Below are 13,545 nucleotides of genomic sequence, written 5' to 3' on the forward strand. Positions count from 1 at the left end.
AGATAATGCAACTACTAACAGGAAACATTGAAACCAAACTACCTCAAATCAATAACGAGCATCCATCCAGTAACCAAACAGTAACAAAACGACAGGGTTTCCTCTGATCCTCCAACGGCTACATTTCAGTCATTTCCTGTTTCAGTTATCTGACGCTATTATTAACCCACACTCATTTTTTTTCTTTTTTCACGTACACCGTACCAACTGTAGCAGCCCGTACGCTATCCTCTGCCCCAGCCCCACCATTCATCATTTCGCTTTGGATCTCCTTTTTTCTGCCTCCAGTCCGCGTCACTCCCACGCGCCTATCCTGTGTTTTTCATTTTTGTTTTTTACCGCGTGTGGCCCACGTGAACAGTGACTGACTTACACTTACCAGTTACCCGTTTGTTTGTTTGACTGCTGACGCGCTTTCAAACATGTAATGGCCACTCATCGGTCATCACGTTTTCACGGTTACCGACTTACCGTCAATTTGATTGGGACCCACCCATCCATGACCCCATCTGTGTTTGTCTCTCAACGTTAAAAGAAGAGAAGTCCATGAAAATTCTTTGTTCATAAAAGGAACGGCATTGGTACCGACTGTTCTAGATAACAGATGATGATTACTCCCTATCAGTATTCCCTGTTCGGCAGGTGACGGTGAAAGGTCATTTATAAAATTTATTTGATTAAATAAATAATTTTTCATAATTATTTGTTTAAATTCGAACAAATAATTTGAAAAGATCATAATTCACTACCGTTATTGAATAATCCCAATTTCTATATTAAAAATAAGAAAAAAAAATTTCAAATTGAGTTTCAGAAAATTCTTCTAAACCTAATGCAATCAATATGAGAAATGATACACATAAATTTTTTATACATTTTTTTTTTTTTACATCTAAATACAACCAAATTTTAAATCTATTATTAAATTTGTGAAACTCAATGTAGATCTTATAAATCTAAAGATAGATTTAAAAATAAAATGTGCAAAAAAATATATGAGAGAATCAAAGATGTAAAATAACATTTCTCATGCTATATACCGTATCCCTATCTCTAGTGCCACATCAGTCTTTAGATCAACCATTGTTAAAAATAAAAAATTAATGACCGATAGATACTGTCACATCAACTCGGTAACATGAAGGTTTAATAGTATAGAGATATGTTATTTGCACAATTTTTACACAATTGTACATCAGCATTGTTGTGCAGCTAACATATCTCAATGAAGAATGATAAAGTTCCTTCTAATGTTCTTGGAATTTGATTCTTGTACAACACCAACACAACAACTGCACAACAACCCCTCACATGAGGGTGGGCCCCCAGTATGTGATACCCACCCTCATGTGAAGAATTGTTGTACAGTTGTTGTATTGGTGTTGTAAATCTAACATTTTTCAATGTTCTTCTGATACCCATATAAAATGACATAAATATAATAATAATAAAAAATTACGGTCTATTCCTTCTGGATAATACGGATGTAATTTTTTAATTATTTTATTATATTTATGTCTTTATAGATAAAGACCTAAAAAGAGACTCAAAAGAGTTTTAACATTCCTCTGTCTCGACAGAATATATAGCATTGATTAATAGGTGGAAGCAAATAGCAGTTGGGACACTTTGAGCCGTTGTCAAATCCGTGTACCGAATTTCCTTTTCGGGTGGGATTCAGATTAATTGTTTGGAAATGTTAAAGCAAATTAAGGAGGCAAAATCATTTAATTTGTCTCTAAAAGCAAATGTCCGGTAGCCAATCAAAAGGGAGTCAGCCAGTCCTCCCTCAACGAACGTTGAAAAGAAGCGAAGAAAACTCAAGTGCAAGTTACAACGGCACACCTATCCTACGTGGCAGCCCATACGCTGATTAAGGTCCACCAAATGGGCTGTCACCGGCCACACATATTACCACCGACCCTCGCACTTTTTGGACTTCTTAATTAGGCTGGCTGTGACTCTGACTCTCTGAGTGATTAGAGAGAGAGAGAGAGAGGAGCAACTTAAATGCCTCACATGTGAACATCAACCACCTCTCTCTGTCTCACTCTCTGTGTCTCACTCTCTGTGCCCCACGTTGAATCTTGTAATCCAATACAAATATAATGACACTTAATTAAGCCTATAACATTGATGGATTGTTAAATAAACAAATAATTAGTGGCCAGTGGGTGACAAAAGAGTGCAAGCACAAACAAACAGGGAAGACTTGAAAACTTAAGAGAGCAATCAATGTGTCAACTACCCAATCCGCCCTTTCTTTACAAATGTACTTTCTAGTTAGTATATTGATGGAAATGCAGCTGGAATCAAAGAGAGAGAGAGAGAGAGAGAGAGAGAAATGGAAAATTGTAAGGGAAAAATTGGGATTTTTTATTGATGAAATTGTTTAAGAGAAGAAGAAACATCAATAATAATATAACATATTCATCCCTCTTTCACTAACCCAGTAAGTACCCACCAAACATCCATCCAATCTCCCTCATGGCTTCCATTTTTTTTTTTTTTTTTTTTTTTTGTATATATCAGCACATATATACATGTACAGAGATTCTCTTCTACCACCAGCCAGCCACCTCTCTCTCTCTCTCTCTCTCTCTAAAATTTAGCTAAAGAGCAAATTTAATTAAATTTTACATAATTCCAATGTTTCCTTCTCTTGGTGAAAGTGGGAGATACAAGAACAGGGGGGCTGGCCTAAATGAAAGTGAAAAGAAGAAGAAAGATACAAAGGGGGGCTGGGGAGGAAGAAAATGGAACCAGAGAGCAATGAGGAATGAATGAATAAATAACAACTGCAAAAGGAACTAAGCTATTTTCTCTGGGTTCCACTGGCATTGGCTGCTAATGATATTATTTTGTGCTTCTGATTATGACACAGGGTGTATCTGTAAACCTTATACGGTGGGGGAGGGCAGATTGGAAGGAAGGGCTGTGGAGAGTTCCCATGAAACTGGGGGGAATTTGGGAAGCAAGAAGAAAATGCAAAATGGGCAGAGAAGCAGTACAGTTCAGACAATTGTGTTCTAAAAGCTGTAATGCCTCACCGAATGTTCCAGCACATCACGACTTGGGCACACAATCTCCTTCACTCGGATACCATTTTTGTATATCTTGAATGTTGGAACAATCCTCACATTCTCAGCATTTGCCACTGTTGGGCTCTCTTCAATATCCACCTATGAGCAAACACCATGGAAACATACGTAAGAAGATTGGAAATTTCCTCGTTTCTTTTCTTTCTCTTCAATGAGAGAAATCAGACGAAAAGTATAATTCATTCAAATGGTATTAGTAAGCCCACAGTTGGGTCATTTACCTTCAGGAAATTAATGGATGGGTAGCGGCTGCATAATGCGTCCACGAAAGGAGATATTTGCTTGCTTTGCAAGTCAGAGGCTGTGTTGAAATGAACAACAGACACGCCTGCAAAATTTAAAATTTTATTACTTGAGAATATCGCAAAATGATTGTATTTCAGGAGAAAAAGAGTTTGAGAAGAGCTACCTGGTAGAGATATTGCAGCTCTGAACTGCTCATGACCTGATACTTCCTCCACTTCACCGCCAAACTTCATATTGTAAACTTCTTCCCCACGGGATTTCTTCAACGCAACTTGAGCATGGAATAATGATTCTGCAACTTCATTGTCATTTGGAAGTTCCATCCTCAAGACCTCATAATCTCTCACAGCGTCCACCCACCTTTCCAACTGTAATCCACAGCAAGTAACATCGTAAGCCATACAAATTTGAAAGATACAAACAGAGCAAATTGAGCAGTAAAAGTTGAGCCAATTACCTTGCTGTTTGAGGCAGCCCTCCGAAGAAGCGCTTTCGTGTAAGTGGGTTGGATGCGTAAGGCTTGGTTGCAGTCCTCAACGGATCGCTCCCACACCCCAAGCTTAAACCAACCAGCTGCCCTATTGCAGTAAAGAACAGAGTTGGAAGGGTCAAGCCTGAGACCTTCACCATATGCAGAGCAAGCTTCAGTGAACCTCTCAGATTTGAAGAGATCATTGCCACGCGCACGAGCTCTTGACACCAACCTAACATTTTTAAGCAGCACTGCAACTTCAACATTCCGGGCATCAATCTGCCCAGCTTTCTCAGCAGCTGTAACTGCATTCTCAAACCTGCAATACATCCATCATCCATTCTGACTCTCCCACAAAACCCTTTTGCCCTCTTATATCTGACAAAGCTTAAATTTCTCAACTCACCTTCCCAATGCCATCTCAATCTGAGCTCGGACAAAGTATAGATAAGCTTCAGAAAGCATCCCAAAGAATCTACTCTGGGAGCAGGAGGTGGTAGTCGGTTCTAGTTTGGGAATATTTGATAGACTTGATTCTGCATCATCAATTTGGTGGAGCTTTAAAAGTGCTTCCGTTCTACACATAAAGAGCTGTAAATTCAATTTGAACCAGTTCAGCCATTTATTAATGTGGCCTGCAACCAATTTCGTAAACCACACTAAAGAAACATACTAGAAATCGGTTTATACCTGTGGAGAAAAGTCAGCTCCAACAGCAATGGCAGCATCACCTTCCCTCAAAGCACTTTTCCAATCATTAATCCTCCGGGAATCTGTGCATTTGTTTAAATGCTTCTCTACTGCCTGCAACTTCTGCAACTCTGCTGGATCTGGCTGAACTCCAGGAATACAAAGGTGCTTCCTGGCATTCTCAACCTGCCCTAACCTGTGATGAAATTGAGTTAAAACAGGTAATATAAATCGTAATTCAACTACCTTATTATCAAGTAATCACCAAAAGACGAGAATCAAACAAACTTGATGGAATCAACCAGCACAAGACTAACACAAATTGAATTCCATTGGCCACTAGAGATGGATAAGTCACAAATCTATAAGCATCAATAGAAGGATTGCATTGTCCAAAAATACAGATATGTTCATATGAGTCAACATTGCTTTTTAAATAACTTTAACAGCATATATAATACAGAAATTACAGAATCCAAAGATCTTGAACTAAATTCCTCACAACATCAACCAAAAAATCAAGCGACAACAACCAGAGGACGATTATTAATCACAAATAACAAAAAACCCATTTAAGACGCTCAATACCCAGATTCAAACGCAATGATTCCAAGCAAGTTTGCTCCTACCTATAATCATAGTAAAACCAAAAAGATCAGAAACAGACTCACAAAAGGCATTAGCCAAAAAAACCAACGACAGCAACATATGAACTAGATCTCACAACACACGAGCAAGACCCATCCCCACCCATGCAAGCCAAAACAACGAACGAAAGAAAAAAAAAGAACTCAACTTGAAGCATGACCCACCTAAGAAAAAGAGATGCCAAGCGCTGGTGAGCCCTCCCATAATTGGGATCCAACCTCACCGCCTCCTCGCACTCCCTCACGGCTTCCCCAAGCCGCCCTAAACCCGTCAATGCTGCCGCCCGGTTGCTCCGGTACGCCGCATTGCGAGGCGAAAGCGCAATTGCCCGATCGTACAATCTCAATGCCTCCCCAAAATGGCCCCTCTTGTACTGCTCGTTCCCTGCCCTCTTCACCTCCTCCGGATCCGCACCCACCATTGCTTTCCTCACATAATCTCCGCCACCGCTCGACCGCATGGTTGTGGGGCTTGCGCTTGCGTTTGCCGACTCTTTGGGGCTCATACCCCCCCGCATTATGCTCCCGTGCCCGTAATTGCCCGACCCGGATCCTAACACGTCGGTTCTGGAGCTCCGGCTCTGAACCATACCCGTTTTGAGGATTTTCCCGGACGGGCAGATGTTGCCGGTTGGAAGGACATTCAGTGCCGGTGAATTCACGGAGCTTTGGGTCTGGGGATGGCTCTGACCCGAGTATATTAGCGGGGGGGTGGATCCGGAGTCGGATCTGTTATGACCCGGTTTGAAATTACGGCCGGTTCCGCCAGATCGGGCACTGTCACCGGCCGTGGGACTGCTCTCGCTGGACCCGGAGAGTTCGCCGGAATGGTTGTTGGGGCCGGAATCAGTTCTTTTCGCGACCGCGTTTTGGCCGTTTCGGCCAGAGAACGATCCGGACGAGCTGGAGCTACTACTGGTGGTAGTGGTGGTGGTGGCGGTGAGCCCACTGCTGGCAGGTCCGGTATGCCGGATCCGTAGAGGCGAAACCGGCGAGCCCAGATCGAGCTCCCGGAAATCGGGCTTATTAGCCTCGCAACTCAGTGAGTCCCGGAATCGATCGTTGAGCGCGTCGAGCCCCGGCTCCAAAATGGGCTTCCCTGAATGCGACATTTTCCCACAAACCAAACAATACCCAATACCCCAAAAGCTCCAAAATAAAAATTTCAAAATTTTGCCCACCTCTCCTTCTCTCAAAAAAATTCGCTTTTCTTATTCCTCCTCTCTCTCTCTCTCTCTCTCAGCAATGTGCGTGATTGAAAGTACGAATGATAGAGAGATAGAGAGTCGAAAGAAGAACAACCTCTGAACAAGACATGAAGGAAGAAAGAAAGAGAGAGAAAGAGATGGGGATCTCGTGATATAAAAGGAAGAAGCAAAGAATGAATGTGAGTTTTAGAAATGTTCAGAGAAAGAGAGAAAGAGAGAAAGAGAGAGAGAAGAGGGGTTTTATTTTCTTCCTTTTCCTTCCCTCTTCATCACCTGCTTCTTCACGAGAGAGATTTCCCTTCCCCCCTCTCTCTTTGTTTATTATTTTCTTTCCCCCCCTCTTCTTTCGTACCCTACTCTTCCTCCACAATTCGCTTTATTTCTTGTTTTTTTGGTTCGACGCTAACCTCACTCTCGCTTCATCCACTGTGACCACCACTCTCCACTCTATCCTTTTGTTTTCATTCTTGTCATCTTCCATATTAAATTCTTTTTTTTTTTATATTAAAAAAAAAAATAAAAAAAATCAAACTTGAAGTAGATCGCACCACTAAATAGTAAATATGGTAACTGTTTACATTTTTTTTCCAACAAAGAACTTACCTTAATTGTCAAAACAATTCCATAAAAAGTCACAAAATTTGCAAACGCGCGCATCCCACGCGTCGAGTGAAATATGTATATTTAATTCTTTTTTTTTTTGGCTAAATATTTGTTTCCAAGAGTGGACTGCCCATCTCTTTATTATTATTGCTGCCTTTCTTTGTGCACCCTCCTGCTAAATATTAACTCCATAATACTCATCCCCAAACAACCGAGTCCTTCACCACGTGGCAATAACGCACCCATCCAAGCCCCACCTACGTAGGCCCCCACATGGATCAAATCCCAATCACAGAGTCTGTGGAGCGTCAGATTTTGTCACCCCTTCATTCGTATGGGTGTACTGTCAATGTATCAAAACCCTCCCGAGTATTTTACTTACATTTTTTTACGTACCAACGGCAACAGTACTGATCTGGTGCGCGCTATTTAACTCACTCACACAGTGTGAGTGCTTTACACCATAGCTTTTTTTATTTTCGATTTTATTATTATTATATATATATATATTTCTCTGCCATTTGATCCTAGATTCCTGTACTTTTTCCAGATTTTTACTTTCTTACGCAAGCCAGAAGCCAACACAAGATTTAAGGACATCCCCCCTACCAAATTACCGAAAAACCCGCCGGTGTCATCTTAATTACGAAAACGCTTCAAACAATGGGTTTAGGAAATTCCGCCTAATTGTGCTTCGATAAGCTCGAGAATATGAAAGGAAATGTCAACTAATTGTGCTTTTGCCAAAACGGGTTCAGACAAATCAGAGTGGCATTGTGGTGGATAGAGTGAGGACGAGGGGCATGGTGGGAAATTCAGGTGAGAGTCTCGACAGAAGTTGCTGGCCATGTGCACGAGAGAGTGGCGTGCCAGCTGGCCCATTCGGGGGAAAAACCTTGAGCCAAACAGTGGCGTCCAGCTAAGCAGAAAACGGCGAGACCGACGGCGTTATGAATGATTCCCAGAATATCCGTGCGATCGTGAGGGTTATCAGGTAACGGACATATACCGGAGGGGAACCGCGATGGTGACAGCAGAGGAGGAGGCCATCCCAGAGATGGCAGAGAAGGGGAATGATGAGAAGGCGATCTAAATCATGCCAGGTAGGCAAAACCCACACGTACCTTTGGGGGAAGATCTAGTGCCTTGTGGTGCACCATAGGCTAGGAGGACCGTCAGATTTCTGTCTGTAAGCCACGTGTTAGTCACGTGGCGATTCGTCTATAGGACAGATAATGTGCATGTGGCAGCACCAGGGCACAGGGTTTTTGAAGTTGTGTGTCTTGTTGTACCCCGCTGACGTAATTAGCCTAACAAAACAAAAAATAAAAATAAAAATAAAAATGAGAGAAGGAATGCATTATTTCATGGAATATTAGAATGTCCAAGGAAGTCCAAGTCAAAGAATATGAGCCCCTTGAATCTCATATGCTTTCAGGCATTTTTATTTTTCCTTTTGGGATAAATACTAAATTATAAAATTTAATTTTCGAGTTATACAAACAATCGTCTTATATTTCATATTATTTTATACATTATTCAACTTTTATGCGTAAAAAAATATATATAAATATAATGAAAACATGTAAATTAGATGTACATGCTAACAAAAAAAAAGGAAGAATAAAAGACTTGATTAGTGTATGTTATTCATTAGGAAAATGCTAAAAGCACAACCTTTAGCACAATTTGAACACAACCCAACACACATTGAGGTGGGATCCGACACTGGATCCCACCTCAATGTGTGTTGGGTTGTGTTCAAGTTGTACTAAGGATTGTGCCCCAATCACTACCCTATTTATTATCTATGATTTATCATTTAATAAGTTATTTTAAAATAAGGATTAGCCTGTTTAAGGACTATGCGGCTGTTAATCAAATCATCAACCAAACATGCAAGCAAAATATAAAATGTGGAAACGTAAAGAACATAGATATTTTGGTTACGAAGTAGAAACTCTTTGTACCAAAGAGAAAAATCACTCCAAGGTAACCAAATCAAGAAAATCCACTAACAGAATAAATAGCTAGTTATAAAGCAGTCGTACTCACATAACCCAATGCAATACTCGTACCTTTAACTCTGACACGTACCTATACGTGAACACCTCTTAACTAGACATCTTGTCTGAAGAGTTCTTCAATGGATTCCTTTAACTTAGAGCTCATATCTAAGTTAAACTTCAATGGTTGATCAAATCACACAAATACTCTAAAAGAATTAGCACATCTAACAATATCTGCATAAGCACCCTCTCTTAACACAATAAGAATTCTACTATGGAATTCTTACAAATACACAACCTATGAGCCTCTTTAAATAGGCTACAGAAATCATAATTCTACTCAAATTTGGATTTGTATAGGCGGCTTCCAGACCTGCAATTGAAACTTCATAAAACTCTGAAGCGCGTCCAGACCTGGAAACCCTAGCATCCAAATGGTTACATAAAATAGTTCCTCCATCCGAAATCACTGGAAAATCGTTCGGACTCCTTGAGCTACTAACTTCATCGTCTGCTGTAGCGTTTGGACCTTTATAGGACTCTAAATCTCTGAGCTGAGTGTCCGGACTCTAGCAGCTGGATGTCCGAATGGTCTCTAGGAAAAATCAACTTTTTGTGCTGTAGAATCTCCAAATCTTTCCTTCACTAGAACCTTTCATTCTTAGTGATATTTTGTGCAGACACTTGTTTTGATCAGTCATTTCCATATTGGAAAATATCTTTTGCAAATAATCTTCTGGAAGCTCTTTGGAAAAATGGTGTCCCTGTTATGGAAATTTCTTGATATGGAAGCGTTTTTGTCAAAACAAAATGAGCTAATTAAAATAAACCAACAAACTTCCCCTTTGGCCATTTTGGGACAAAAACGACTTATACCAAGAAATAAAAATTACTCCCCATTTTTGTCTCAACAGGACAAAGTGTAAACAGAGTAATAAAGCCAGTAAAAAAAATAAACCATAAGGTTTAATAGTAATGAACAACTACTAAAAGATATTCATGAAAGTAGCCCAGTCAAAAAAATATATATCAAAAACATATGATAAAAAATGACACAACACTTAATCCTCCAACAGCTTTCTAAAAAGGAGAAGAAAGACATGCAGAGTGATTCTTTCACACATAGAGTCAGACCACACATGTATATAAAATGGATAAAATAGTTATGAAGCAGTTAAAACAGATCCAAACATATACAAGAGAGATGAGTAATTTATGAGCAACAATTTTTCTGCAGAATTTTAAAATTGAATAATTTACTCAACTCATGCCATGCGTGTCGTTTGTGAAAGCTTTCTCAATAAGACATATGTTCACTGATGAGTTTGAAAATACTGAATTTTCTAAATAAGAGAAAACTATTGTTTGATTAATCAAAAGTCAAACATTATCTTACTAGAGTCTAACCACATTCATCTGATACACTCTCCCTAAGTCACAACACTTTTTTCTTTTACTTAGTCCGTTAATGATCGTCTCTTTCTGCAATGAATTTATCATTGACTTTTTCTATAGGGACAAGTGTAAGAACAATTTAACAACACATTCAACAGTTGATCTTTTTGATATCCATATTTTTTGAGAATTTATTTGTTTTTTATACTTGGTGCTGTGACCTAGAAAGAATGCCAAAAATTTTAGGTTCTAGGTTCAACTAGCGAGTTAGTCAATTTGACCATCTAGGCAAAAATTTATCTCTTAATAGAATTGTTAGTGTAAAAAACTAGAGATAAAATGATTTACCTTAAGGGAACTTTCGATAATGCACAAATTCATTGCATGAGATGAATAAACTATCCAGCTTTTAGATGCAACAGAAAAATTTAAGCATATATCAAACTTAAATCATCTCAAGGATATGTAAGGATATGTCATCAATGCACACAAATTGAGATATCAATTCTAAATACATAAGATATCTGATAAAATGTATAAAGAATAAGCTGCAACATCTCTCCTTTTTCTTTCTTTTTTTTTTAAAAAAGAAAAAGAAAAACCTGTCCTTCCAAAGAGTTTTAATATTACCAGAAAAGCAGCCGCACAACGTGCTTTTTCAGTTATCCTCATAAAAACCTGCAGAAAATTTTCTTAAAGAAATGAGAGAGCTTACGAGGATAAGGTTCCAAATAGATGATGCAAAGCATGATCAAGGTAGTACGTCAATAAATGTAAGATGCAATGCATAAATCCAGACATGTTCTAAGATAAGAACCATTATCATAGGCATGCCAAGTACTCACCTAATTTATTCCAAATAAGGAATTATTTGTGGAATCATAATTAGAATTGATTTTTTATCCCTCGGTGGGAGGAATAATTAAGATAAAAAATTTAGGAATCTTAGGCTTATACATTTATAAAAAACAAAGTCCCTCTGCGTGCATTTGTTTGGATGCTCATGTTCATTGTGTAGTCGTACAACCCTCGTGTGCGTACGGTGCCTAGTAACCACAATAGATTTGACCGTATTTAGTGGCAGATTTGTGTTGATGGTGGTGGTTGTCTCTTAGTTTGGATCCCATTCGTACTGATCGATTCTTCGATGATACTGAGATATTTGGAGACTGATCAATTAATGATGTTGAAGGAGAGGGCATTGCTAAGAGAGCCCGTAGATGAGCCCCGATAGCACTGTGCAGAGGTCTAAGAGCTCATTGAAGATTCGCTTGAGCTTCTAGATGTGTCTCGGGGACCATGCAGAGAGAGCGACATGGTGGTCTCGGTAGCCATGTATGCGTCGGACGGCGACGATGACGACCTATCAGTGGTCGCTGCATGTGGGTTGAGAGGCAGTGACACTATGCAATTGATGTGCGCCTTATTGTTCTAGAACGACACACAAAGGCATAATTTCAGGTCATAGATTTTGGGTTTTGGGTAGGGGTTCAAATCCATTAGGATCGGCCCAGATTAGGTGTGTATATATATATTTTATAAAAAAAAAAAAAAATGGTTATTAAAGTGGGCTGACTTGTTTGGACCAACCCAATACAGTAATCAACCCAAGAAGGTGAATAGGCTCGTTTGGGCTAGTCCAATGCAGTGAATCGACTCAAGAAAGAGGGCTGACTAGGGGCAGCCCAATACACTAGCATGATCTGGTTGGAAAAAAAAAAAAAAAAGGTTACAAGTGCACACGGGTGTAGGGTCTCGAACCTACCCTCAATACCAACACTTAAACTATTAGGTTGTTTAGTTTATTTATTGCTTAAATTATTATTTTTTTTTATTTTTTATTTTTACCATTTATACGTTATTTGAGTATTAATATGAAAAGTTTGAATAATTATTTCATGTGGCATGAATGCTTATTTTAAAATCAATATTAAGGACTGGAGTTTTATGATGTCATCATAAAGTAGTAAATATCATAGTGACTTAAGAGTAACCACAACATCTTAAGCCACGATGATAATCACATAAGAAAATATTATAAAACTTCATAAAGAATTTTGGCATCTATATAGTAATTAGATGTTATTAAAATTGTGATTATTAGAATAGTTTTCAAAGTATCCACGATGTCCTAATTTTGTAATGATGATCATATAATGATAATTAACATAAACATAATAAAGATAAATGGCATCTATATTGTAATTAATTCATGACATTAATGACTGGGCCCACAAGGAAGTTATCATTGACTTAATTAGAGTAAGATGGTAAATTTGGCATTGAATATAAATTTATCCTATGCCCACAAATATGGAAAATTTAATTTGTTTATGTTTAAATTTTACTTGTCTTATTAAAAAATTTATTTAGTAAATCCATGCATAATGCAACCCCAACCTACATGAAGGTTAGAATTTATTATTTAAATTAACATTGGTAAATTTAAAATAAGGATATTTCACAGCATCAAAGTATTTATTTTTCTTAGTCATTGCAGCTATTCCTATTGCCTTAATTATTAATATTTTTTATGTTCCAATGCCTTGTGGTAATAATTTTTTTTGTCTGGAAAGAAAAATTTGTTTTTCACTTTAGGTTGTTTGAAAATTAATTTGGCATCACATATGGACAAACCACTCATTCCCACAAAATCAAGTACGCCACTAAAGATTATTAAACATGAACTGTGAGTGCAATCTAATCGCTTGAGTTTGATGTTCATAAAATCTCATGTCACCAAAAGCATCCAGAGTTCTATCCCTTAATGAACTAAGGCCAAAAAATTCATGAAGGCTGTTGAGGAATAAATTTGTGAATTCTAATAAAGTTTTGACTAGCACTCTGGCGAAAAAGTTTTCAAGAAAAACCTTTGACAGTTCCAAAAATATGCATGAAAACATTATGAAAATGAGGGATATGATAACTCGACTTTAAGTTCCTAGATGTTGAGATTTTGAGTCATTCTTGGTCCATTTCATAGTACTGAGTTCTATCTCTTTTGAATATGGACATTTTAAAATATCTTATGACATACATAAGATAATTGGCCAGTAAATAAACTTCTTACTATATGTGTTCAAAAGAATGAGAGATTGAAACATGAGAAATCAACAGGTGTACGTTTACATGGTTGCTCATGCTAAGGGAAAGATCAAGATAGGCAATCACGCC

General features: G+C 38.4%; 1 protein-coding gene across 1 annotated transcript; it reads right to left on the reverse strand.

The window, feature by feature from the left end:
* Positions 1-2,352: 2,352 nt before the first annotated feature.
* On the reverse strand, positions 2,353-6,679 carry LOC133875108 (TPR repeat-containing thioredoxin TTL1). The gene is made up of 7 exons (XM_062313111.1): positions 5,322-6,679; positions 4,510-4,705; positions 4,226-4,410; positions 3,805-4,138; positions 3,511-3,715; positions 3,323-3,429; positions 2,353-3,182 (listed from the first exon to the last, which is right to left on the reverse strand). The coding sequence occupies exons 1-7, from the start codon at positions 6,266-6,268 to the stop codon at positions 3,030-3,032; spliced, it is 2,127 nt and encodes a 708-aa protein (XP_062169095.1). The 5' UTR covers positions 6,269-6,679; the 3' UTR covers positions 2,353-3,029.
* Positions 6,680-13,545: the final 6,866 nt, after the last annotated feature.

Source organism: Alnus glutinosa, chromosome 8, assembly GCF_958979055.1.
Source record: "Alnus glutinosa chromosome 8, dhAlnGlut1.1, whole genome shotgun sequence".
Lineage (NCBI taxonomy): Eukaryota > Viridiplantae > Streptophyta > Magnoliopsida > Fagales > Betulaceae > Alnus > Alnus glutinosa.

Bases quoted from the DNA above. Each gene is read 5' to 3' on its own strand.
- LOC133875108 (XM_062313111.1), bottom strand. From the start codon at position 6,268: ATGTCGCATTCAGGGAAGCCCATTTTGGAGCCGGGGCTCGACGCGCTC. The intron at 4,411-4,509 runs GTATAAACCGAT...TTGAATTTACAG, and splicing joins GAGCTGACTTTTCTCCACAG to CTCTTTATGTGTAGAACGGA. The intron at 4,139-4,225 runs GTGAGTTGAGAA...GATGTATTGCAG, and splicing joins ATTGAGATGGCATTGGGAAG to GTTTGAGAATGCAGTTACAG.